This window comes from Opisthocomus hoazin, chromosome 2, assembly GCF_030867145.1.
Source record: "Opisthocomus hoazin isolate bOpiHoa1 chromosome 2, bOpiHoa1.hap1, whole genome shotgun sequence".
In the NCBI taxonomy this organism is placed as follows: domain Eukaryota; kingdom Metazoa; phylum Chordata; class Aves; order Opisthocomiformes; family Opisthocomidae; genus Opisthocomus; species Opisthocomus hoazin.
In genome coordinates this window covers 26,664,746-26,692,218 of record NC_134415.1, presented here as the reverse complement: position 1 = coordinate 26,692,218, position 27,473 = coordinate 26,664,746, and the positions used below count along the sequence as shown (strand labels likewise).

Below are 27,473 nucleotides of genomic sequence, written 5' to 3'. Positions count from 1 at the left end.
GCCTCAGACCTCGCGGGTCTTCGCCTGATCCAGCTTAGCTTAGAATACATAAACGTAAATGCAAATATCCAGCACTCCACATCCTTCTTACCAAGAAGTCTGCTTAAATCCACACAAAAGGAATGTGTGCCACACTCACTCCAGAAGGATGGTAAGATCATTTATTCTTAGTTTACACATACAGTGATGACATTTGACTAGAAAAATGCCTGTAAGAGATACTAAAACGACTACAAACTGTCAATAAATACATTAAAAACATACTGTATGCTGATCTAGAAATGCCCTACGCTCTTTTGGTTACTTGCGCAGTACAATATTATTGAAAAGTTTTTTGGTGTTTTTCATGCAACATCAAAATTCTTCCTGACGATTCATGCTATGGAACATTTTTTACTTTATTAGGAATGGGATGAAATTTAAAATCCTGTTCACGAGTAGTAAAAACTGCTGAAAATCTTAACATAAATGTCTCAATTGCTGTAATAAAAAGAACCAATTTAAAGACGGTTGTCTTTAAAAAAATTAATTTTCTCAACTAACTCTTTATAAAACAGGCAGTATTTCAAAAGGGATGTTTCCCTTGCCCAGGAAGAATCATTTGTGCTTCAAAATTTTAAAACGAATATTCGTGGCAAAAACCTAAACCCAGCTGGCAGGTAGAGGAGAGACTGCAGTACGAACTGGCTAGAACCGAACATGCTTTCAAACTCTGCCCAGGAACACACTAAACACTTACCCACGTCACTATGCCATCACCTACTCTAACAATTAGAAATGGAGTTTTAATAATACTTAGCTCTTTTCATGCTCACATTTCTTCACAAACATTTAAATAGTCCTAACGCTTCCGCAAGTATTATTATCCCCATTTTATGCTTGGGGTGGCGGAGGCCGAGAGGGCTGGGAATTTGCCGGGATACAGACTGTATCCCTTCCCTCTTGCCTCCCTCGATTCTCCAAGTTCTTTATCGCTTTCTGTATTTTACACTCAATGCACTGGAGAGTCCCAGGAAACCTGGGTGGTACGTTTACATCAGTTATTAGTGGTTATTATGCAAGTTGTGCCACTTTGAAAGTTACATGACAAATATTAAAGTAATGATCAACATGAAGTCCACATCCAAGGCTCGGGACTGATGTCCTAGAATGCCACACCATTTTCAAACCAAGCTTGCTCTTTCTGTAATGAAGTGTTATGGACACAAGACTTAATTCTGTTGTACAGCCAAAATGACTCTTAAAGTCAGTCATGGCCGTACAAAATAAAATATGACTCTCACCATCCATCGCTGGGAACACAGAAAGCCCTTACAGCGGCCCAGTACATCCTGACATCATACAAAGAAAAGGACATCTAGACCAAAATGAAGATTTCAGATGTGCTAACTCACCATAAGGTACAGATAATGAAGGTCTCTTCCCTCCCGCCCCTGAATTTGAAAATATTTGTCTGAATTATGTCCTAGAAACCCCGTGGGAAAGTAAGTGCCTAGCAATGAGACTGCAGATATAAAATACGGTATTTTGCCTTCGTCTTGGTATCAATTCCCCAAATTGTATTATTTCAGTGGATATCAGCGTCCCGCACAGAAAGGGCATTTTGATTTTGCCACATTTGCCCTCTTGAGTTTTTTACCTTTCGCTTTGCAGTCTGTGCCCCGTTTTGATTTTTATCCTGCCTAGTTTACTCGTAGTCTAAACCCAGCTTGGTTTCTTGCTGCCTCCCAACAAGTTCCAGGTTTGCTCTGCCAGTGGACTGCAGGAGCAATGGGTAACGCTGCAATGTTTCGCTACCTGATCTGTGAGAGATGAGAGATACAGAATTCTGTCACCTGTAATAATAAAAGGACCGAGTGTGCAAAATTACATCCCTCTCCAGGCACCCAAAAGGCTTTAAAAAGGCACGTGTATTCTTTGTCACTTGTTCCTCAGTGCCTGATCATGGTGGTTTCAGTGCGTCTCCAGTAAACCCCACACAATGCACATGTTCCTTTGGAGAGAAACTGGAATAAAAATTCAGATCTTCAGACGTAACTTCGTAGTCAGCGTGTCTTGCCTTTTAACAAACGCTAGAGCTGCACTACCTGTGAGAACTGGGTTCTTAAAGCAACCTCCCTCCCTAGCCCATTTTCCTCCTTGTTTCCCAAACATCCCCGTTTCTAGCAGAGGGGGACAGTGCATGTTACATCGGCTTTATCCCAGGCAGATATCCAAAGCTCTTCCTGCCTTCTGTAGAGCTGGTAGGCCAGAAAACATCTCTTTTGTGCAGATGCAGGAGCAAAAGTGCGGGAGTTTTGCCCCTCTTCTCGCAGCAGTGCAGCGGAGAGCTGTTATGCTGGCTGCATACCCTGCTTCTGGCCATGTCCTGAGAGGTGAGAAGCACCTGCGGCTTCTTCTGACTTCGGATGGGGACCGTGGATGTTCACCACCAACGGACATCAGTCCCAAGGCACTAGGCAGGAACAGGAAGGACATAACACGGCTATTGCGACCTGGGGGTACTGTACACAGCTGAAATACCAGGCTAGAAAAGTAAGAGGGGTTGGCATCTTCCTCTGGGCTTTCTGGAAAAAAAACTATTAAACAAAACGCAAGATCCCAGGCAAATGTTTTCCCTGCTTAACCGAAGCCGTTCTCCCCGCTTCAAAAATCCAGGAGATGGAGGGATCGAGACACATTGATTCAAATGTGCTGATGTTGAAACGTTTCCATTTCAGACAGGTGAAATGCACTTGCACGCTTGGGCATGGCTTCAGCTCTGCATGAGGGGTGGAAGCTCACAGGCCTGCTTGGGCTCCGAAAGGGCTTCCTGGAGGAGTTTCGTCTCCAGGCGCCAGTCTGGTGGTGGGAGCCAGGCATTCCCCCCAGCCTGGACTCAGCCAAGCCTGGATCGAATGCATGCTCGCATCAAACTGGACTTCTAGCTGCCTTAAAAACGCAGTCTTGAAAAAAAGGTTAAAGGAAAGGCTGATGCTTTGGCAATTCATTATCTGCTATGCAGTCCGAAAGCCTCGAAACATTATCAGTAGCTTGACAAGTGGCAATTCACTATTGCATGGCTGGTAGTCACCAAGAAAGGATTTCTTAATAGTTAAAGCAGTCACACTGATCAGGCATGCTTTTCACAATTCCTCCAGATCGGTTAAATCCACAACCACTTTCAAAAACAGTGTATCATCTCTGATGTACGTATTCTTCGTGTTCTCCAGGACGGTGTGTGGCACGAAGCGTGGACATCCGGAGGCAATATTCATTTCTCCGTCCGGCCTTTTGAAACTGCTGCTGTTGGGGTCAGCTCTAAAGACTTCCACAATGTGATTTTTTTTCCCACTTTGGTCCAAAAGCATAAGTGTGACTTTTTGCTTGAAAGGCCACAGTAGCAGCGAGTCAAATTCCCCTCTCATCACTACAAAGTAGAGGGAGACGTGTGTTCCCTTTCCTGAGCCATCCCCGTTCAGGTAGGCTCTCGCGCATAACCTGTACCCGCAGCGGCTGGTGTAGAAGGGCTGGCTGAATATGGAGAGGACGCGGCCTTCCACCGCTTCTTTTTTCTTCATCTTGTAGTCCGTGATTTTCCAGATTAATTTCCCATTGTAGCAAGTGCCTTCCAAAAGCTTAAATCGTTCTTCATTTTTATTGAGCTGTGCTTTGTGAATATTGATCTGGAGATCATGTTTGCTGGACTGACCTTCCAAAACAACTGAGGACAAACAAAAAAAAGAAAAAAAGGTGGGGGGGGAGAAAAAGAGAAACATCTGATAAAATAAAACTGTCAGAGCACTGGATACAAAGAGCAACCAGACTCAAGCTGACAATACTGAACTACTCAAGCCTGAGTACAGGCTGTTGACTAGTGTTACTACACCTGTTAACTTTTTTGTTTATTGTAATTGCAGCTTCTAGTTGAATAGGGAAAATAGGTAACTACCAATAAGATTTAATGCCCAGCTGCGGACAGTACCGCTGCCTCCACCACAGTGCCTCAGCCCGACCAAGCCCGGCTCTCTGGCCCTGTAGCGCCACAAGAATTCCAGAGGCTTTGTGTAACAGGGGAAGGCGGGAGGACGCAGCACGCACCACCACGGCTTGGTCTTAGAAAGCGAGAAGAAGAAAGCGCTTTCTGGCGAAGAGCTGACTGACTGCAGCACCAGAGCCTCTGCTTAGCCACCAGTCAATCAGCAAAAACCCCGCACCCGTGCAGGTAAGAACTGAGAGTCGCAACGCACCCAAGCGCTGATCATATGTCTCCATCAGGGCAATCTTCTGTTTTACATTTTCAATTGTGTCAAACAGGGGTCGCAAGTCTAATTTGCTTTGTTGCTGGTTCGCCATCTGTATTAGCTGTTTCACTTGCGATTCCAGGCGCGCAGACTTATCCAGGTGACTGGCCAGAGCCTTCCCAGTTCATGCCATTGGAAGAGGGTGGAAGGGGAGACAAGAGACATTCGTAACATCAGCCATCATTTGAAATAAAGAAGCCTTTAGCCAATATCAACTATACGGTGCATTCGAAAGTACTCTGCTGGCTTAGGAATGTATCCAAATGCTCCTTCACAATTAATTTGGCATTTAGTGACTGAGAAGCCACCCCTTACTCAGATCCATTCGTACTGCAGCACTTCATTCAATGGATTATTCAGATTTACACCTGCATATTTGCCATGAGGATCTGGCCATGAGGATTTATACAGTGCTTTTTGCACAGATCAGATATCCAAACTTCTTTACTGGTTAAAATGAAAAGAGAGTGCTGTACTGTAAAAGAACAAGAAGGGCTTGTGAAGCATCTGGGAGATTTGTTACTGCCCTGCTATTAATGCCGACTCTTACTGGATAAACACGTTTCAGGATTAAGAAAGCAATTGGCCAAAAAAGATAAAATTCATGTCTCACCTGCGTGCTTACCATCAGGTTGCTATTTTTACCAAACAGTTGTGCAAACTGTCTGAATTCTTTCTCACACTTTTTAACGGCCTCTGCTAGCTGCTGGATTTTAATTTCTTTACATTCCAGGCTCTTATACAGGTCAGATATCTATAGATGGGAAAAAAACGAGTAAGAACACTAAGGCTCGCCAAAATATAGAACAAACAAATTAAAACATATGTGACTACATAGGAGAAAGTGGAAAAGTTTACAACGCAAAGCCTCTAACTTAGGTAGATGTTGCACTACTTAATTCACAATTCCTGGATAAGCACTGGCAAGTACTGAACGTAAGGTAGTCGTACTCTTTAATCGATCTGTGTGACAACAGGTGCAGAGAGACTGGTGTATCTCATCCCCAGCATGACGAGCCATTGGGCTCTATAGGGGGATAATACATACCTACATGCGCACATGTGCATGCGTGTTTCCGTGTGTATGTATATACTTTTTTGCCTATACTAGGGTCTAACCAGTAAAAGAGATGAGTCAGTGAGTAGTACTAACTCCAAAACCAAGCTGTAGCATTTTGGGAGACTTATTTTTAGCATAAACAAGCAGAAGAGTAAGTCAACCATCAGTCTGGATGCATTCACCTTGGCAGGACTGGGCATACACCCAGTGTCACCTCAGGGAGCCTCAGAAGCGATCATGAGTGGAAAGGTGCTTGCAACTGGCTCTGCACTACTCCGTGCTGCCTCTACAGAGTGGGTGACTTGGGTATCTAAAGGCTCCTTTTCAGAGCAAACTGACCGGCCACTGAAACTTTAAAATGCTTTATCTCCAAACCTCGTATCCACTGGAAGCAGAGACTGAAAGCAAATGAGGTGAGTGATGGCAACGAGAGCCTCCCACCGTGCTTGGTGGAGAATACACATGCCTGAGCACAGAGGGGTTTCCATCTAATTGATTGCCTTCACTGGAAGAGCTTATTCTGACTTCTGAGGTGTGCAAAGGTGATAAAAAGAGTCTTTTAAAATGTAGCTGAGCTAAACCAGGCAACAAATGCAGAATCTCGTATCGTCCTCCAGCCAGCCAAGAATGGCTGAAGATTGCTCGTTAAATACAACCTACCTGCTCTTCCAACCGAGAGTTCTTGTCTAAAATCTGCAGCATGTGTTCCCTCAGGGCACTGTTTTCATGTTCAGCAAGTTTCCCTCTTTTAACCTTCATGTGGCAGAGGGGAAAGCGAAAGAGTGAAATAATAAGATACACAGATTTTAGAAGCGGTTTGTTAGTAAAAAATTTATTGATGCAAGCATTTAAAATGTCTCCTCTGTGCTTTGAAAGTGAGGGAATGGCAGTGCTGATTCTCTAGTACAGCACCTTAGCCAATACTAGAAATGGTTGTGAAAGAAATTGGTTATTTTGATTAATTACTCTGATTGGTTTGGGAGACAAATTCCAGTCCCAGAACAAACAAGATCTATCGAACAGTACCTTTACGAGACAGCCGTACTGCTTATATGGGCAGTCCACTTCTGCCTCAGGGCACACCGTGTGGTGCTTTTCCATCTGCGTATATTAACAAAGAAACTCGTAATAAAACAAACATTAAGTACCTTGCCGCACTGATAAAATCTGAATGCCTGCATAAAGGGTGAATAAAGGCCCATGTCATGACACCACCCATCACGTAAACAAGAAAAGGAGTATTCAGAGTCCATAAGCAAGCCAGATATTGTTCCATACTGCGAAATGCCAGTGGTCTGCAGTGACCGAATACCTCACTTGCAAGATGGGACGTACATCCCTTTTAGGACCAAACAAAGAAAGTATTTAGAGCAATGAAGTTTTATTGGCACAGGCCAATGTGCTCTGCAATGTAAATTTCAGTTTTCATAAACATGTGTGATCTGCTGAATCACAGTATATGAAAAAAATAATAGTACCTCCTTTTTCAGAATTATTTGTGAACAGTTTTGGAGACAAGGCACAGGGTAATCAGGACAGTCATTTTCCTCATGATTCTGGGAAAAAAAGAAACAAAAAAAGGCAATGGTTTGCATTTTTGTGAAGTAGTATACATAGAGGAACTATGCAAAAAGTAATCCCAAACATAGATGAGCAAGCCCCATATCACACTGTGTTTCAGAAGAGAGCAACAATAACTGGTATTGTTTAAAGCACATTTATTATACTTTCTCCTTCAGATACTCAGCCAAATTTTGTTTCAGGAGTTGTTAAGACCCATTGCAATGCTGGAAACTTTTCACTCAGCAACATTAAAAGGAAACACATGCTACAGATTCCCATGGAATGCCTTATAATCTTACCTTTATGTTATTTAACACCACATATTTATTACAGTACTGACAGATTTCTTCTCGAAATTTACAGTGCTGGCTCAAATGATCTTTCAAGTCTTTCCGAAGAATTTGATCACAACATCCATCATTACTGCATTGCACGTTTTCAAACAAACACTGCTGAAGATGTTCCTGCAACATGCAACAGCAAATTAAACCCCAAAGCATTTCACTGCACCTGCAGTTGCCCAGCAGATGCACAGAAATATAGAATCACAGAATGCTTTGGGTTGGAAGGGACCTTTAGAGGTCATCTAGCCCAACCCCCCTGCAGTGAGCAGGGACATTTTCAACTAGACCAGGTTGCTCAGAGCCCCGTCCAACCTGGCCTGGAATGTTTCCAGGGATGGGGCCTCCACTACCTCTCTGCGCAACCTGTTCCAGTGTTTCACCACCCTCACTGTAAAATATTTCTTCCTTATATCCAGTCTAAATCTACCCTCCGTTAGTTTAAAGCCATTACTCCTTGTCCTATCGCAACAGGCCCTGCCAAAAATATTTTCCCCATCTTTCCTGTAGGCCCCTTCAGGTACTGGAAAGCTGCTATAAGGTCTCCCCGGAGCCTTCTCTTCTCCAGGCTGAACAACCCCAACTCTCTCAGCCTTTCCTCACAGAAGAGGTGCTCCAGCCCTCGGATCATCTTTGTGGCCTCCTCTGGAAGTTCTACAGTTCCAATTATTCGGCAGTTTGGTAACAGACAAAACTCCAAATACTCTTTCCTCTACAAACTTTCTTCTTTTCCAACCTCAAAACTAAACTGAACATGAAAATTTGGACACTCCTTTGTATGGCTTCCGCTTTTCATTCAATTGATATACTGAGAAAAGGTGCAAATGGCCAGTATGTCTTTGCAAGTTTTCTTGAATCAATCATCGTGTGGCACCTAGGCATACAGAAGGTATGTATAGACACTGTGGATATACTAAAGCTGCATAAAGCAAATGGTTCTTGTCAAATAAATAACCTAAGGCAAAGCTGGGACAAGCTAAAAGCCATAAGATTTTGAGCTTCACATTTATTACTTACAGTGTATAGCTAAGTCATAACCTTTGTACTTAAACCACATTGCTACAATAACTGTGAGGTCTGAAGGCAATCACTGGAATTTAGCTTACAATAAACACACAGAGTTCACATGAAAATGAAAGGCTTCAAATTTGATCAAACAAACTAACCTGATATCGTCCCAGAATTATTTTTGAATTGCAGTCAGGAATGTTTTTGCAGAACACATGCAAGTTGAGAACTTCTCTTTTACAGCAGTTATCTTTGAATACCTGTAAAGGAAGCAAACCAGCCTTCATATGTGGTCACATGGGATGTTATAAAGAATATAAAAAAGCAAAACATCACAACAAATCTTTTCAGCACACAAGTGTAGACTCCGTAATTGTGAGTGTGGTTCTTGTTAATTCATATTGAAAATGTATACTAAAAATATATATTAAAGCATATATGAATTTTCTAGTAAGTATAAAGTTTTTCCTCACATATAGTTATTCCACAGATGCTGATCCATCCCACAGACAGCAGGATTAGTAGCTCAGGAGCTATAAAACTGCTGCCAGAGCCTGCCTGTATGTAGAAGAAAGCAGCTGGAGCTAATGGGCCCCAAAGGCCAAACCAGCTCTGTGCACGCTCCTCCGATGTTCGAGCAGCGCAGCGTGCCTTTGGGATGGAGACGATGCTGAGATATCCCTTGTATAGACTCTGAGAAACAGCACTGTTCCCAGTCATGTATGCAGAAGCGAATAAGTCCCCAGAGCAAACTTTCAGTCTTATTTAGAGATCTTCCTGCAAGAAGCATTATAAAGCTGCTCGCTGTTCCACTACTGCCATCAAAATTCAAATTTGCACAAAGTAGAAGACAACGAGTGAAAAACAAAAATGACATGGAAAGTCTGATTACAATTTCCTATCAGCAATAGGAGAGAGAGAGGAAGGAGACCTTCGATTTCACTGGAAAACTCATTCTGGCACCAAGTATGTAGCATACTTTCAAGCTGTGGCATATAAATAAGGACAAACTAATCCATTACCAAGAAAAAAAAAATCAGGAGCTTGCAAAATAAGAAGCATGAACTTGTCTTTTCCTCTAAAAAGTTACCAAAAAGTAAGTTTAAGTCTGCAGGGTTGATGATATGCAGTTGAAATAGTTAAGGCAGCAAATTATAGCCAAGTCAAAACAAAGACAATCCAATAAAAAAGATCCCCCAGCGAGACAGGGCATTAAAAAGTAAGTCAATAAACTCTCCCCTAAAAAAAAAGACATGTGAAATCTAGAGAAAATTTGAAACTTTTGTGAAACTCTTCGACACTACTGGAAATACACAGGACTAAAATGAAATAACTTCAGAACATGAGGTATAAAATAAAGCTTTAGCTATACACCCCTACTTCCTTTTCGGGAGAGCATCACTGAATACACTGCTTCCCCTAGCATCATTGTGGAGACAAACACCGCTCTGCCCCTGAGGACTAACAGACTATGAGCCACCTTGTTCTCAGCTGTCTTGTTTTTTCCATGCAGATGTTGACTGCTGACGCAAAACTACAGCCACTTACCTCGTGCATTTTTATTGTTTCTTTGTCAACAGGACAGGTGGGTACTGCATTCAACTCTCTAGATCAAAAGAAAAGTCATGTTAACCTACAGAAAATTTGATTTATTTTATGAAATTGGGCTATGGTAGAACCTGGCTCTGGCAGAAGTCAGTACTAGATACCGTAAAAACCAAAAAAAGTGCTTTGAAAACTCTTTATTCTGGCAACTACACAGCCAAATTCTGCCCACAGCTCTAAGAGGGCATTAAGCTGTGACAGTGAATATGTAACAGAAAGCAGAGTTTGTCCTACAAGTGTTGATAAGATGGTTTTCAATTAAAAGGACTTTGTCACTCTCTGGCCATCTGTTGCTTGCAAATGTCGTATCTGAAAAAAACCCACTGTGTGCATTAAACCCAGCCTTTGCCCAGTGCGAGCAGCGCACTCCTTGCTATGCCAGCAAGATCCAACTGCTCCTGTCTTGAGGGGCCTCCAGCAGTCCTCTGGTAAAGGATGGGAAAACACTCAGTGGGGCAGTGCAAAAGGGAGGCAACCCAGAGAGAGAAAGCGGCAAACACGAAGCATCTGAATTTCATAAAAGGTGAATGGAGACGTCCATCCGCGTGATCAGGCTTCTCTGCAGCCCTCCCAAACGCTGCCCGCGGGTACGCCAGCCAGGACGCAGGGTATTTCCAGACAGGTCTGCGGGGTGAACTCATTTGTTCCTGCAGGTAAATCCCAAGCAGCTGGATGCCAGCAGCCTTGTGATCTGACTGTAGCTTCAGGTAATACTAACATTAGTTTCGTAACTCCGCTAAAATCAAAGGAACGATACAGAAGCAACTGAAAACAGCTTCACCTAACCACCAGTGCCCATACTGTGAGACACTAATGCAGCAAATTCACCTGAACAGCACAATACGAGACAGACAGACTGAGACAGCATCTCACGCAGCACTGCTTAAGCTTACATCAAAAATTTCTTTACACTGACTTCGCTGCAGTTACCAAAGTATTCCTCACCAGCTTCGGGTCAGGTCTTTAAAGACACCTTTAAAACACTGAGCTCGCAGTCTTGCCATTCACTCCTTCATCATTTTCTCGGATTGGTACTACTACTATGGCACTCACTGCTGATTTATAGAAGGCGTTAACTTCGTTTTAAGAAGGGGAGGATGGGGAGCTCGTGGCCGCAGAGGGAGTTTGCACTGACCTCAGAGAAAGAATGCACTGCTGGCAGAATCGGTGGCCGCATCCCGTCTGGTGGGGATTGCGAAGGACGAGGTGGCAGTAGGCACACTTGTACCGGTCTTCTAAGGTTTCGACAAACTTGTAGTCGGCATCAGGCTCGAAGTCCAGAGAGGCGGCGCTGGCAGAGTTCTGGCGTGTGAAGATGCCCGAGAGACCAGCGAGTTCGTCACAGGCCATGGGAGCTGCGCTGGGAGCCAGACGCAGGGAGAACCCCTTCAAATATTCAACGGTGGCCAGGCTGCCTCAGCTATGGCTTGCAGCAGGCTGCCGCTCGCGGGAGGGTTGTCATCTGCAGCCGGGCGCGACAGGTTTCGGGGGGAAAAGCGGCACCAACTGTGGAAGAAGAATAAAATGCTCGGAGAACCACAAAACGATGGTTACGCGACAAGCATCAAAGCACACTTCTTTGGAAAAGAGTTTCACAATCTGAAAATTATTCCACAGAATAGAGATTTTTATGCTTTTTAAAATGTTCTTGCAGCAGCTCTTAGTCTCAAAAAAATGACAAGAGTCACAGACACGGCTGGGGAAAGCAGAGGCCAAGTCTTGGCCCTAATGTCTGCCAGGGAAGTCTACGCTTAGCACAGAGGCTGCCCACGTGACTTTGCAAGTTCGTCGTGCTGGTTCAAGCAGGAGACAGCTTTGGGATTCACAGCAAGGAGCATGCAAATAAAAAAACCAAAGGCAGCAAGGGGATTTTACCTCTGGTTTAGGTGTTACAGGAGTGAAAGCCTCTTATCTTGGCATCTTCGTTTTTCCCGCTGATCGCTCATTTATAGCGGTAAACTCTAATCCTACTTTTTCAAAGTTTTACTTAATTATGTGCAAGTTCTTGGCTATATTAATCCTGCCTAAAAGAAGTGGTGGGAAAAAAAAGACAGAAAAGTAAGACTGCAATCAGAAGCGTGACATACGTTTTTCTCTCAGCCCACCAAAGCTCACGCACAGCACAGGAATGCAATGTTAATTTTCTAATAAGAAACCCAGCAACACTTGTTTCCAGCCCTAAGTCACAAACCTTGATATTTGTCACTGGTCTCTCGATCTTGCAGTTGTTTTTTATGCAAGTAGCTCAAGACCTAGAGCCACTCTGGTTTTCATTTCTCGCGGCTTTGCATTCAGAAGGCAATTTTTCCTTACAGGGTGTGTACGAAAGCACAATGCACCTGAGCTCTCAGATTGTTTCACGAGGGAAGTCCTTGATTTTATAGCTGTCCTGTGGGATGCTACTTCTCCTCCATGTGCATCACCCGCCCTGTCAGTCACTCGAGTCACTCTTACTGGCATCAGCACCTCTCTGAGAGCTCTGACTCAGCTCTTTAAGGTCACCGAGTGTATCTGCTGCTTTCGAAGGCAAGCCGGGCCAATACATCACCATTAATAACTTTAGGGCTGCACGAAATAGTATGCCAAGTACTGATATACTGCCCTACCTCCCTGCTGCGACGGATTCTTGGCCCACGAAAGCAGCGATTAGTACTGTGCTACGCACAGATCAAGCACTGCCACAGACCACCTTAGGCTTCACAAAGTAATATCCATTTTCCTTGCTACTTTAATATCCCATACTGGGTGAGGAAATCCTGCGGACACATGAAGTACCTGATTCAAGAACAAGCCAAAGCACTTAACCAACAAAAATGTCTTTCACAGCAAACATTACGTGCTCCTGTAACTCTTGAACCGTTGTTCATGGTTGTACACAGTATTTACCTGCCCAGCTTGTGAGAGCCTCCCTGCTCTCCACCAGGGTGAATGTCAGAGTTACTCCAGCACAACTGATCATCTAACATCGGTAACCCACAGGATTACGAGCCCTAATCATGTTCCAGGCATAGAGACTTCTTATTCCAACTAGAGTTTACAAACTACCCTGTTCGGTCACTCCAATTGAACAGCCTTCTGCTTCAAACCAGAGATGACTGTCCATCTCGCTCCTTTTGTTTTTACGCAGCTGACCTTTTCTCCTCTGAAAATGGGGTTCCTGGTTCTCTGACGCTTCATAAGGAGCAATTTTATTTTCCTCACGTCAACCAGAGACACCAAAATGCAGCCCGAGGGATCCCCTGCCTCGTGCCTGGGCTGCCTCAGTAGTGGACGCCAGCAGCAGAGCACACTTGCTGTTTCAAAGGCAGATGGAGAGCTGTCACCGTTAACTTCCACAGCACAGACTACCTGCAGGATGAATTTCCTGTGAACTCATTCTGTCGTTGGTCGGTGACAACCCCGAAACACGTTTCCTTCCTCTCTGTTATTAGTGCTTCCTCCCACTTACACAGCATCCAGTTTCCTGAGTCCTATCACACTCCAGGACTTACATCATCTCATGGCATGGTTTAGCAAGTTAATGCTGCACTATGTAAACACATGTAAACAAACAAACAAACAAAAATCTGTGTTTTACCCTTTTTTGCCTTTAAGAGTCTGCCTTAACTCCTCAAGTACTTCCAGCTGGGGTAAACAATGTTACAGATGTTTTAGACCACAAAGTCATGGGATGCCTTAAGAAGATGCAGAGTCACCAGCCCAAAATACCATCCAGAAACTCCTTCAGAGCTCTTGCTGCTAACTGAACCAACCACATTCATTCCCATTTCTTTCTGCAAGGAGCACTTTGCTGTCGTACAATGCCTTCCAACTCTCTTGCGGAAACGAGAACCTTCATCTCCTTAAACACCTTCACAATGCACCAATATTCTCAGCCCAGATTCCATCCCTACAGACGGAGACTCTCAGCATTTCCATGAAAGTGCCTCTTCCACCTGAGCCTTGCTCAGGAGCTCGTTGCCCAGCTGAGGGCACCTCAGGGCACAGCAAAGAGCACCTTGGGTGAAAGGCAAGCCTGCCTGCTCAGAGGGCGGAACGGAAAACCTCTGCGTGCCCAGAACACCGAGGATGTTTGCCACCACTGCCAGCCTTGCGGGAGGTTTGCTGTGGGGTTTGCAGCTGCGTTGCTGGAGGTGAGGGGCTGCCCCAGGAGCGGGCCTGTGGATGGCGATGCTTCACCCGAGCTGGAGAGGTGCCCATGTGAATCAACAGGCTCAGGGGAGCCGAGAAATAGCAGCCCCGTGCCAGACCTGCTGCCAGCCAGTGCTCGGTGGCGTGCAATCCAAGCCATCGCAGGCAGCGCGCAATTCCCGTCCCAGTGCCCACCAGTGACTCAGGGAGGATCGCAGAAGCTCTGCTTCCACTTCTGGATTCCAGCACCCCCACTGGAACTGAAACCAGAGAGAAACCGTCAGGGAAAAAAGTGCTTTTTTGTGACCGCGAGAGCACACCAGTGGTTAACTGAATCAATTTCCTGCTGACGTGAATGCCTGGCCCGCGTAGGAGACCAGCGACGCTTTCACTTCTGCCTATTCACAGCTAAGAGAAATGGGAAGGTGTCCTTTCTCTGTGTATATTGCAATTTTTCAGCATGTGTGTGAACTGCAATGCTGTTTTAAAGTATTAGAGAGCGGCAGGCTCAGGCTGCACAATGATGCTCTCGGGGCAGATGCACAACACACATGGCAAGGGGATTTTCATTGCAACTCTGCTGCAACAGCACAACAACCCCCCCCCCCAACAATCCATGAACACTGAAAATCTACATGTCAGAAAAATGGATTTCCGCACACCAAATGAATTGTGACCACACATAGAAAAGCAGTTTGAATCACTAGAGGCTAAGCCCAAGCCCTGTAAAGAGCTACCAAAAGCGGGAGCTCAGTGGCAGCGCAGTACCCAGAGCCCCCAGCTGCACCTTCCCACCATTTCAGCATCCCAGCCCTGCCTGCACCAACAGCAGCACGCGCAAACCGCGTTGGGAACAGCCCTCTAGAACTGCGTTGTGTGCAGATGCTTCAGCCTCACTGGAAATAACCCAAAAGGGAGAGTTTTTGCAACAAGAATAAACTTTCTTAAATGTGGGCTATCCTCTTTTAACTGCCACCACACCAAACTGAGCCCAAACGTTTTCCAGTAAAATGCTCCACACTTGTTTTATCTTACTGTTCAGAAACTGAGTAAGAGATGAGCAGAACATGGTATAAGAACAAAAATCAGCATCGACATGACTTACTATAATACAGAAATTACATTAACATTTTTAAAGCTGTGTTCAAACAGTTCCCCACCAGAGCCAGCATGGAGAGGAGCGGTGTGAAACTCCAGCATCGCACTGAACTGTGGTGCACAGGTTAACTTTTATTAGCCATGAAAACATACTTACTGCACACTGAGAAAACCATCCCTATAATGCAGCTGTTCTTTATTAAGAGGATATGTTTTTCCTGTTTCCTCTGACGCGAAGCCAAGCCCCCCCGAAATGTCAGCAGGCGACCCCACGAGCTACGAGTGCACCCCTACGGCAGGCTGCAGCTCCGAAACCTCCAGCATGGCAGACCCGAGGAACAGGCACTGAACACCACCACATCTTTTAGACTGAGCAGGGCAAATAGGTGAGTTGTTATCACAGATTTGGTCACCCTGCACGCACCAGAAGACAGGATCCTTGGTCCTGCTGCCCAGCAAACAGAGGCTGAGAGCACGGCTTCCATCAGGTTCACTGCGTGAGGGGAGGGCAACGCTCAGCTGCTCTCCAGGATTGGGATATTGCTCAGGAAAAAGCACTGTGATAGCTTCCTTACTTACCATGTTTCCATGAAATACATGTAACAGGGCATAGGAAAAAGTTACAAACCTACATTCCTCTTATACAAAGCTCTAGTTCAGGTCTATTGCTTTGCCCTAAGGCACCTGGTAGGGAGAAATCTTAGAAGATGCCCTGTCCCTCTCTCTGAAAATTATCTGCCTTTTATGGTACGTCAGAACTGGAAGCCTGTCTTAGTCACGGTGGGGAAAGTTCTATCAAATTATCAAATTTAGAAGCCTAAGATCAACTCACTTCATTGGGAGCTGACAGGCAGAAATGTGATGGAGAGGAACATACCTTGCATTAAAATGACCCTCTCCAAGCTGCCTTATAAACTAGGTAGATTAGCTGCCTCTAGTATTTTTTAATTAAAATGACAAAGTTATATGATTTACTACTAATATAAAGTCCTCCACAAAAACACTGTATTTTGGGGACAAGAAATATACGCCCCAACTCCTAACATACAGAGTGGAACAAGTAACAGAGTCTGCTAAAGAACGACTAAAAATATCTATACACTTTGAAATACATATTTAACAACGAGCAGATTATATGGAGACATGTGAAAACAGCAGACAATGACATCTGGCATCACTGAGGGATCGCCCTTGTTCCTTCCAACCCAGGAGGAGTTGCAACATCTTGACTGCTGACAACGAACCGCACTTGCGGAGTCCCCATGGGGCAGAAGGACCCCGGCTGTGTCGCTTGTGCCCCCCAGCCCCGAGGGGGTGGAGGGAAGGATCCCCCCGCTGCACCAGCACAGACCCACCACTGACACTCAGGGCTCGCTCCTCCTTCACCAGGCAGCAATTCAGCCTCAGGAGCTGTTCTGCTCTTGTCCTCATTCCTTAAAAACTGCGGTGCAATGACCAGCTGGTACCCAGGAAAGAATTTTTCTAACGGCAATAATTTGCTACTGGATATGTGCCTGAGGCCCCACAGGGGATGTCGCTGCAGAGGGCAGCAGAACAAATTTGTTTTCCTTTCTATACAGACAATATTATCCCCTTTGAATTCCAGTATTACCTTACTCTCAAGGCACAGTAGAACGTTACTAAGCAAGCAGCAATTTACTAATATCCATAGGCAAATTTTCACTAAGCAGAGTAAGACGGTAAGGTTTCCTTTGCATAGAGTTACAGTCAAGCATAACAATAAATCCCCATAAGACTTGACTTCATTTTTTTTTTTAAGGCATAGATTACAACACAGACAGCATTTGACAAAAAAAAAATACACTCTTACAGCTAATGAAGTGTGTCTGGCGCTGAAGTAGCTTTAATTTTATGGAAAACTTGCTTATTTGCTACATCTGCTATTTTCCCTGGATCTCTTAACAATTAATTAATCAATTTGGTATTATCAAGAAATCTCTCTACATCTAATCAACACAATATTATTACAGTAACATGGAAAATTTTTGTCTTAAAATAATCTCATTCACAGCTGGAAAATAATTTTGTTCCCATCACTTCTGTACCAATACCTGGAGGTGCTACCACGTTCCCAAGCGCCAACAGAAATTTTGGTAAAAAGGCACCGCCACTCACCCCCACAACACTGCTTTGCCAGTTCAAAGGGTGACTTCAGTTCCTGAGATGTTTCGGGGTCTGCAGCCTTCCCCCAATGCAGCCCTGCGCCACTCACACCCCCCTGTCCCACAGCTCGTGCCTGAAGAGCCCTTCAGAGATGCAAAATAATTCCAGCAACGTTAGGCTCCTGCCAGCATTAACAAGACACATTTTGGTAAAGCCGTACCTGAAAACTGCAGTTGGTCCTCAATGGGGAGAAAATGAGAGAGAGAGCGAGAGAGAGAGTGCGCCAGCGTAAGCTTTGTGGTTAAAACAACAGTACGAGCATTTTAAAACAGCGAGAGAGTGGAAATCCCCCGGCGTAGCTTTGAAAAGATCACGTCTAAAAACATTATAAAGTGTTAGGACAAAAGTATTTTCCCTTACTGCGTTGATGTAGGGACTGCAGATTTTACCACCTGGAGCAACACAAGGTTACCAAGAACTTTTCTCCCAGTTTTTGTCCGAGATGCAGAGGAGTTCTCACCTTTCACAAAAGCTGCGAGTGGTGTGACCAAAGAAAAAACACATGGACAGCAGGAACTACGTCAGGACATAAGGAAAACCCGTGTCCAGCCTTGTGAACCCCTCCAGGGCAGCTCTGGCGAGCCCGGGCGGACCCGGTCGCTGCAGGAAGCAAAGGGACGGCTCACGGAGGAAACGGCACCGGCTCGGTCGCAGCCCGACTCCGTCAAGCCACGCTACAGGCTGCACAAGCATTCCGCATTTAAACCAGAACTCTCCAACTGAGATAAAATTCGTTTTAAGAAATGTTTATATTTGGGTTTGTAATAATCTGAGTGGCCATAAACCCTCACGATTTTGTAGCCTGAACATAACTGCGCACACAGGATTCCTGGCAGCCTCCATCTCCCCTGACGCCGTCTCAGCCTCCCTCCCCAGACCACAAAACGTGCTGCCCTCGCGGCAGCGCCACGGGCTCCATCACTAACCCCACTCTTTCCTTATTCCCCTCTGCCTCCTCCCCTGGATTTCTGTCTTTTTTTTTTTTTTTTTTTTTGCCTCTCCTAAAGTAAGGTATCTTATTTTCCATAAAAGCAATAATTTTTAAGTCTCCTGTTACTTAAAATACTAGTTCTCCAAAGAAAGCTTCTATTCGGTCTTGTAGTGAATGCCACACATACCCTCTTCAGCCTTTTCCCTTTAACCGAGCTTGCTCCCAGAGCGTTTCTAGCCTATTTCAATTTCCACCTCCCCTCCCAGGAGGCATCTCCACCTACGGCATGTTATTCTGAACGTTCCCCGAAGCTGAGGAACAGACAAGTCATCGCTGAAGTCAGCGTCAAAGGGAAAGGCATCGATTCGAAGTCATGCTGCTTCTTTATGGGATCAATTAAATTGATCCCACTTGTATTTCTAGATGCAGCCTAAGCTCACTTCTACAGTCAAGCTTTTTAACCCAGCAGATACTCTTTTGTCCTTGCCATGAACTCCTGTCCTCAGGGTGCATCCTGGTCAGGCTGTTGACTCCACACAGCCTCCGCACAGGCTGACATCAGAACAGCAAAACCGCGCGTACGCAGGCTTTCTTCGAGCCCGGCAGCTCTGGAGAACGGACGGATCCGGCCGGTTTCATCGGGAGGAGGCAGCGCTGCGGAACGCTGAGTGCTCTGCGAGCACAGCTCCAGGAACCGCCATCTGCTTCTGGGAAGCTTTGGGGAAACCCCCAAATGGAGAAGTTGAGTAGGAGCAGGATCTGAATTTTAAACAATTTCACTCTGCAGATGAGTAGAGAGCGACAGGCCGGTGTTATTGCTCGTGGGCAGCCCTCGATCTCCAGCGCCAACTGCAGGGCTGAAACCCTGACCAAGTTTCAAGCAGGCTCAAGGGGATGAAAGTGGTTGAAAAGACAGACAGCAACAGCATTTAGGAACCAGAAAGAAAGGAAAGAAAGAGAGACACAAGAACAACATATAGAAACAAAAGTTACTGAAAAGAGGTAACAGTAAGGGATGGAGAGCAAGACAACTAACAGGCTGTCTTTTTTTTTTTTTTAGTATATTGGAGCCAAAGGGAAGTCCTCACTTTTCCTAACAAATAATAGACCACTACACATTTTGCAGAACTAAGTCTTTCGGGGCTTTTAAGATTACGTCTCCTTCCTTGCCCGAAGGGGACATGCTATGCGGGACTTCGGTTGCTTTGACCACTCAGTCAGTTTGGCCATGAATACCTACTCCAGGCATAAGAGAGTCTTGGCTTCAATTTTCCACACCCCTGACCGTTTGACTTAGTCTTCATGAAGACCTTAATCAGCGTGTATACGTAAACCTATGAATCCACTTAATGGTTATTCACTCAAACGTCGCTAGGGCTGGCCACCCCTTCTTCCGACATGTTCCCGTGTTCCAGGGGTAAACGATTCCCCCTGCTGCAGCCTCAGGAATTCACGAGTTCAGTGGATTTTGCTCTACCGCACATACGTATTTGATGGATGCACATTTTTCTAGTCACAGTCCTCACTGAAAAGGTAATTGCTAACGTCAAAACCCAAACGCTATCGGGCACCCCATGGACTTGCTGTTGGGAAAGCAGTGGCAGCAAAGATTGTCACCATTTTATTGTCCTAAAAAACCAGGGGAAGGACACGTTCTTAAGAAGTCCTTCCCATGAGATCAAACAGGACAAGCTGGAGACTTATGAGGGTACGACCTGGGAGCGGTGCTTTCCCGCAGCCCCTTCCCTAAACGCGATCTGCCGTCAAAAGTTTGCGTCCACCCATCCATGCACGCTGCCGCAGGCGGGCAGAAGCGCAGCCGCCCAGCAAGCCCCGCCACGGGCCGGATGGGTGGTGGGAGGATGGGTAGTGATCTGCCATGAGGGGTGGAAGGCAGAACCGCCCCTTCTGGCATCAGGCGCGGTGCCGTGGGAGAAGGGTGCTGAGCACGCCGTGGCCAGCAGCCAACCCTGCTCTCGCTGTTGGCACCAGTTTTATCTGTACTGCTCCCAGCAGCAAACAATGCTGCTGTTTTCAGTGCAGTCAAGGCGCATCTCAGGCATCACCGAGGTCCACGCTCATCATTCCTCAGTAAAAAACTGCCACAACACAAGGTTTAATGTCGATGGCGGCGAGACAGACAAACGGACAAGTTTTTTTTCTTTATAGATACTGCCCAGCAACCTTCCACAATATCTTTCATTGAATACGTGATCTGACAACCGCTTGTACCTGCTGTTTCTGAGGCAACATTAAGAAATTAAACCCTTGATTTTTGTTTCTTTCATAGCCAGTAAGGGCTGCATTCCAGTTTCAAGCGCATGGCTATAGTGGAAGAGACTGGAAACCATATGACTTAGTGCAGGTCTGATCATCGCATGTCTCACAGTGACTACTTCGGGAAAAACTGCCTTGCAGATTGTTCCTCTCCCTGAGGTCTGGTTAGTCACTAGGTGGCTTTGAGTAATAATAGAAAATACCTTTTACATTTCAATATTATCTTCTGCAAAATAAGCACACAGCAACATACTTACCCTTAGAGAATCCCTGTATGCAAATATCAGTATATTACATACAAAAACTTGCTTTATCATTCCCCTGGCCCAGCGATGAACACACTTTTAACTACAGAGCACTCTGGGCAGTCCCATACCAAAACTACCGTGGTTTAGGCTGCAGACAGTTTCTCACACACTTGTTTATTTCTTGCAAGACCAAGCTGGGGAGATTATGGAGTTTTTTTGCAACATTTTTATTAACAATACGCAGGACTCAAGTTCCCTCACCTTCCTGAGCCACACACCAGGGCGAAGCAGTTAGCTTCTTCCCTGGGCTGAGGGAAGAGGGTGGAACAACTGCACACTGCAGCACAAACTGGTACAGATAAGGGGCTGACGACTAACAGCGCGAAAATTAACTCTTCACAGTCAGTCGCCGGGCAACTTGGACAGAAAAGGACCAGGAAGCAAAAGCAGAGGTTCTGAAATCCTCAGCGCAAGTCAGGGCGCAGACCCGTGGGCGCGCTGGCCGTGAGGTACACGGGCAGCTGGGTGCCGGCCGCAGCACCACGCTTGGCACTCTGCTCCGAACCCCCGCTGAGGATGACGCGTCTGCGGGGTGAAAGAAACCTGTATCACTGCAGCCACCACCAACTGTCTCCAGAAGATCAGAAGCCCAAGAAAAGTTACAACTCATATAGACTCCCCGGAGGGCCAGAAAGGAATACCTCTCCACAGTCAGCTCTTCATTGATGATAAATGACATCTATTTATGTAAAACCAAAGGCTCAGACAAGGAATTGAAGAAGATAGAGGGCTACAGCTTAGCTAAAAGATGGGACACAAATAAAGCCCAGGAGATCAAGCACCCTACAAGTCCGCAGCAGCCCACTGAAGGGATTTGGCGAAGTGACCCAAACAATATGCAGCACAGAATGAAGAGTTCCTGACCTGGCCCACAGCTCTGCTCTCTGATGGCTACACCAAAACTATGCTCCTCTCTTAGCGAGACCGATTAGGAAGCCTGTGGGGTAAAATAAAGAGCTGTCTGGTTTCTGCTTTTTGCACTCACTTGAAATTCCTTTTGTCAAAGTCTTCAACAGCAGCTCTCTAGCTTTCAAATCTTTTCCCCTCCTGGATGTCGTTCCTCATCCCCTCTAAACTCTGCAGTTACTACTTTGGTGTATCCTCCCAAGCCCTCCACAGTCTCTAGCACTGCCACAAGCTTTTCTTTCTTCCTTCCTGACGTTACTCGGAATCTTATCTTTCAGCAGCTTACACCTCTTCAGCCAAAGTTTCCTGCCAGCTGCTCGCAGACGTGCCCTATTGCCACAGACCATCTTCCTGCGCAGGCTGAGCTCTCGGCCGGTGCGCCGGTATGCTGGCAGAGGGGGACTACCAGCTCGGAGGCAGCCCGCTGCCCCCAGCCCTCCCCAAAAAGCCATCTTCCGCACAGCCCCCCAGCGCCCAGAGCTAGCACAGCCAGCCCGTATTCCGCACAGGTCCGTAACCTCCATCTCCCTCTCTGCCCTGAAGCGTTAGATCTTCACAATGTCTCACAACTTCTCCTGCTTTGTCTCTATCTCTATGTGATACAGTATTTCTTGTCCACTTTTACACAAATAAAACTCCGTCATCATCATCACCATCACCCTCTGGTTTTCCAAACACTCATTTCTCTTGAAACGCAGTCTTTAACTTATTTTTCCACCCAGTGTGCTGCTGCAGGGATCATTATTCTGAGCCACAGCTACAACCACATCGCTGCTCTGTCTGTCCCTCCACTTCCTGCTGCACCAAAGGCTCCGGACTTTCAAGGCCTGTTGTAGTCCCCCTCCACTTGCCCCTACACCCCCTCCAACTATTTCAAAGGACTGGTTTCATCTCTGGCCAAACAATGATACCAGGCTCCGCTGCCTCCTTGTTCTGAGTTTGACCAAGTGCGTACTGCGAGGGCAGACTTTCTGGAGGGACATTCGCTGACTGTTCTACTTCAAATCTCTTTCGCAAGATCTCCTTTGCCAAGCAGCTGGGAGCAACGGGCTTCTGACCAACTGCGACCACCGACCATCACGCTGGTCTGGAGGGCCCTGCTGTCTCCCCCTGCTCCCGCACCCAGGCGTGCTCCTGCTGCCCGACGCGAACCCGAAACCCCCCTCAGCCAAGGGCTGCGGTTTTGCCCTCTGCTCACACAGCTCCCGGCACGCCGGGGTCCTCACCCACGGCAAACGCTCCTCCACGGGACAGCGACGAAGAGGATGGCCAAGGCTAACAGCAAGGGTGGCTACTCTGGGTGGCTTTAGGCCGGGCGGGGCACACGGCCACCACGACTCGCGCTGGGATCGAAAACCAGCAGGCAGCGCAGGCCTCAGACGAAACGCGACGATGCGCAGTAGGGCCAGGCCGGTGCTCCCGCATGGGCCCATCCCCGAGTGCCCCGACACACGCGGCCGTTCCGAGCGCGTGGCCGCACAGCTCCCGGCCGTCCCGCACCAGCGGGACGGACGCTGTGAAGAACGCTGTTCTGGGCTGGCAGCGGGCAGCCACGGGAACAGCGGGCAGAGCGGCTCCAGCAGCGCGACGAGACGGGCTCCCCATTCTTCCTCCCGAATCCTCAGGGCGTCGGAAGCCTCCGGCGGGAGCCTACCGCCTCGGCGCGCTGCCGGCCCGGGAGAGCCAGCGGCCGGCCGGGCCCGCCCGCGCACACACGCACGGAGGGGAAACTCCCCCTCCCCGGCGGAACTCCGCTGACGCCGGCGGGGACGCCGGCTGCGCTTCCCGGCAACCTGAGGCGACCGCGGCCGGGGCGTTCACCCGGGCGCTCCCCGCTCCCTTGTTCCCTCCTCGGCCCCCCCAGCGCGGGAGGCGGGCACCGGGCCTGCGCGTCCCCGCCGCATCGGCCCCGCCCGGCGCGGCCCCGCGGTCGCCCCCGCGCCGCTGGGGGGGGGAGGGGCTCCTGCCCGCCCACGCGCGGCCCCCGGCGGTCCCGGGCTCGGGCTCCCCGCGCGGGCCTCCCTCCCTGAGGGAACGGGCGCGGCGCGGACGCGTCCCCTCCGAGCCGAGGAGCCTCCGCGGGGGCCTCCCGCCCTCCACGACCCCCGGCCCGCACCGCCGGCGGGCCCCGCGCAGCCCCGGCCCCGCTCCCGACGCGCCCTCGGCCGCGGCACCTGCCGGCCCCGCTCCCGGCCCCGGCGTGACCCCCGCGCCCGCCGCACCGCCCGGCCCGGCCCGGCTCCCCCCGCCGCACCTGCGCTCGCTGCCCTCCGGGCGCGGGAGCTGCGGGGCCGGCCCGGGCTGCGCGGGGCGCGGCTCGTGCGGGGCGGGGGGCGCGGCGAGGAAGCGGGCGGGAGCCGCTTTCGGTTTCATGGCAACCCCCGGGCGGGGAGACCCCGGCGGCGGGGGGGGCCGGGCTTCGCTTCAGCCCGGGCCGCCGGGAGCTCACCGCGGGGCCCTGCGGCCGCCCGGCCGCGCCGCTCAGCGCGTTCCTCAGGGCGCCCCGAGGGCTCCCGCACAGAGGCGGGCGACGCGGCCGCCCTCCCGCCCCCGGTGCCGGGGCATCGGCCCCGCCGCTCGCCCCCCACCACCCGCTGCTGCGCCTTGCGCCGTCCTTCCACCCAGCCGCTCCTGGCAGCGCCGGTCCCCAGGGAAAACTCCGTCCCGCACACGCACGGAAGCGCCGAGGCTGACAAGAAAGAAACGGTCGGAAAAAGAAACACCCGGGCCGTGTTATCTGGGTTGGCTGAAGGTGAGCTCTAAAAGTCATGGAAATAAAACGGCTTCAGATCCTGCTTTTGCTAAAATGACTCGGACTTGCCGCTCCCAGGGGTGTCTGTCACTATCGCATCAGGGAGTCCAGCAAAGGCGTAGCAGCCGTTACTACACCAGAGACCTTTTAAAACACTCCCTCTTGCAAAAATTGAGGACTTTCTTCTTTTCATCCTTATCCTGATTAGTCTGTGAGGTTCACAGGGACGTCCGTCAGAACAACAGGCACTGTATTTCTGTAACTAAATATTTATAAAGGTAAATGGTTTCTTTGGAGATGGGGTCAAGTGCCCAAGGCAGTCATTTTCTACACTCACAATCCTCCTCCTCCTGCAGAACACTGCAGTCCCCCAGAACGGAGCTTTGTGGTGACAAAGATCTGCCACCACATGGATCATCAAATATTAGGGTGCAGGTGTTACTTTTAAAACCACAGCTCTTAAAAGTCAGCAAGCGTAACAGGAGGCCTGGCTTGCATCAAGACAAAGCCACAGCCCTGAAGCAGCAGCAGCAGAGATCACAACCCCCGAATCTCGGTGCTTCCTTTTGTGCCGGTCCAAGGGAGAACTTCCACATGAGCAACAGCCCTGAGGATCTACTTTGCTGAAGTTCTACTTTAGTATCAAGTTTAAGGATGTCTGTTACAAAAAAATGGGCCCGTTGCTTATTAAATAGTCCAGATACCGTTGCTGGTATATTTTGCCTCTTGTCCCTACCCAGCTACAGACTTCTGATGCCTAATTCATCAGTAACCGACTACAAGTGGTGTTAAAAATTTTGTATCTCGCACACAACTTCCTGTGATCTTAAAGCAAATGCCTGTTGTGACAGTGCTTGCTTTTAACTTGCCCAGAAAGGCAAACTCTGAGGTGTAGCTATTTCAACCTCCAGAAAACCTGGAGGTTCACCACATTGATCAAAACCACCAAGCTGTATTCAGTGCAGTTTGCAGTGCACCATTTTGTACCGGAGCTGTGACAGCTGCTGGCTCCTCTACGGCTTCCTTTGCGCTCTGAAGCGCACCTCTCCCAGCAAACGATTTCGACAAGTTTGCTTCTGCCCTGGCTTTGCTCTTGTCCGACAATCCCATTTCTGCCTAGCACCAGCGGGGACTTCAGCCTGTTCCTTTCTTTTGCTAGCAAGAGGCACGACAACGTTGTTTCAGTAACCTTCATCCTCAACTCTTCCCTAAACTCTGCAGTTCTGCTCTCCTGGTACACAAACTCCCACGCACATAACCCACCGGTCTGTGTTCTATGAACTGTAAGGTTTCCAGAATAAACTCTATATGGTTCCAGAAAAATCCCAACAATATAAAGATGAACAAAAACCTAAGGACAGAGGTAACTGTAATGCCTTTTGCTCATGATCAACTGTAAGACAAATTAAAGTGCTTTACTATGATGCGCAATGTTTAGCGATTGTTTTATTAAAGCAGAAACACCTGCTTAACTTCATACCCATTCTGATTTAAAGTGCAACAATTAAATCTGATAGTTCTTGTACAGCCGTGTTTTGCAAGTGTCGTTCCTAGAAGACATGTTGTTCGGATCATGCCTTGCATTTGTAAAACCTGTCATTTTTTAGTACCGTTTTGCTTTATTAACTAAAATAAACTGTACAAAAAGCTGTAGAGTTACATTAGCTTTGAACAATGTAGGATACACGTTCTCCGCCCAACTTTAGTGTGCAAACATTGTACATTTTTTAAAGTGACAAAATTAAGCCAACCTCGAAGTCAGAGTTCATTACTACATTACAAAACAGGAGACTAGATATGGCAAAAGAAATTCCCCACCGAAATCAACACCATTGTATAATTTTATTTCTAATTCTTAAAAAAATATAAATGAATTTAGAAGAGAATCACAGTATAAGGGCCCTAACATATCAGACCATTACAAGGTACATAAAAATAGAAGACACAGATTTCTTTGAAACTTTAATCCTTTGATTAAGCAGCAAGCATATCACTCTCCAGGCAAACACTGCTTAAAACAAACCCTACCCCCCAGAACAGGACGTGCAAACTGTATGCACATATTCTGCAAAGCACACAATAAAGACATTTTGCTATGTACATACTTATTTAGTACTACAAATGCTAGGAGTTCCCTACTGTGTGCTACAGTGTATGTAAATTAAGAAATACTACCCATCTCTGACCCTCCCTCCCCCCTTCAAATACAGCACCTTTGCGCCCAGTTATAGAATATTTAAACAAGATTTAAAGGAATTACAATGTACTGAACAGTTTTATAGCAGTTGGTGGTGGCCAACTGTACTGCAACACCCAACATTCTGCATACTGAAGTCTATCGACAAGAGACAAAAATTAGCAAAAGGTACAATACACACACCTGGGAGACTCAATGCTAAAAAACAAATAAAAAGAAAAAAAATCCTGAAGATGTAGCTTATCACTGTTAACAATTAAACTGAGATACTTAGGATGTCAAAATGTACCAGATCGGTTTTGTGTCAGTTTTAAAGTCTGGGGAGCAGCCAGATTTGTGTGTAGCTGGTGAGGGGACACTTTATGACTCCCAGAAGACAAGTTTCAGTGACCACGAATTCTTCGGTGCTCGTTTTACAGTGCTGCTTTGCTTAGACGAGAGGTCATGCGATGCTCACGTAGTGGCTAAGCATCTACTCTGATGCAAAAGAAAAATTCTAAGAAGGACCTTTTGTACGAGACCTCAGCACACTAGTGAAAGATGTTCTGAAAGGAAAATTTCTCAAGTTTGGTCTGAAAATATTTTTAAATGAAGAACTAAAGCATAAAGGTCAACACCTTAACTGCAAGTCAGGCCACAACTATCAAACTTTAATACTAGATTTACAAATGAAATAGGATCTGATCCTATAAGAACTTCCCTTTGCACATAAAAAAGGCCTTAGCCAGCTGCTAAACTGATCGTTAGACTACTCAATTTATCGGTGAAAAAGCGTAGGGAGAGCACATCCCATTTTCAAGAAACATCTCATTTTAGTCAAGGGCAAATC

The 27,473-nt window shown here is 47.2% G+C and overlaps 1 protein-coding gene across 3 annotated transcripts; it reads right to left on the bottom strand.

Annotated features, from left to right (window-relative positions):
* Positions 1-149: 149 nt before the first annotated feature.
* TRAF5 (TNF receptor associated factor 5) lies at positions 150-24,028 on the bottom strand. Of its 3 annotated transcripts, none has more exons than XM_075412952.1 (12): positions 23,950-24,028; positions 11,736-11,880; positions 10,996-11,366; positions 9,804-9,861; positions 8,414-8,515; positions 7,206-7,370; positions 6,822-6,899; positions 6,370-6,444; positions 6,004-6,096; positions 4,897-5,037; positions 4,230-4,398; positions 150-3,703 (listed from the first exon to the last, which is right to left on the bottom strand). In XM_075412952.1, exons 3-12 carry the CDS (start codon positions 11,208-11,210, stop codon positions 3,126-3,128), a joined length of 1,674 nt encoding a protein of 557 aa, XP_075269067.1. In that variant the 5' UTR covers positions 11,211-11,366; positions 11,736-11,880; positions 23,950-24,028; the 3' UTR covers positions 150-3,125. The 3 variants fall into 3 exon arrangements, with proteins under 3 accessions (XP_075269067.1, XP_075269065.1, XP_075269066.1); XM_075412950.1 differs by having other exon boundaries at positions 11,736-11,884; positions 23,950-24,015; XM_075412951.1 differs by lacking the exon at positions 23,950-24,028 and adding an exon at positions 22,922-23,321 and having other exon boundaries at positions 11,736-11,884.
* Between the last annotated feature and the right edge of the window lie 3,445 nt (positions 24,029-27,473).

What these genes read in the sequence shown, in the direction of transcription:
- TRAF5 (XM_075412952.1), bottom strand. Translation starts at nt 11,210, where the DNA reads ATGGCCTGTGACGAACTCGCTGGTCTCTCGGGCATCTTCACACGCCAG. An exon ending in TGGTGTTAAATAACATAAAG is followed by an intron (nt 6,900 to 7,205) that starts GTAAGATTATAA and finishes TTTTTTTCCCAG; the next exon opens with AATCATGAGGAAAATGACTG. An exon ending in ACTCTCGGTTGGAAGAGCAG is followed by an intron (nt 5,038 to 6,003) that starts GTAGGTTGTATT and finishes TCCCATCTATAG; the next exon opens with ATATCTGACCTGTATAAGAG.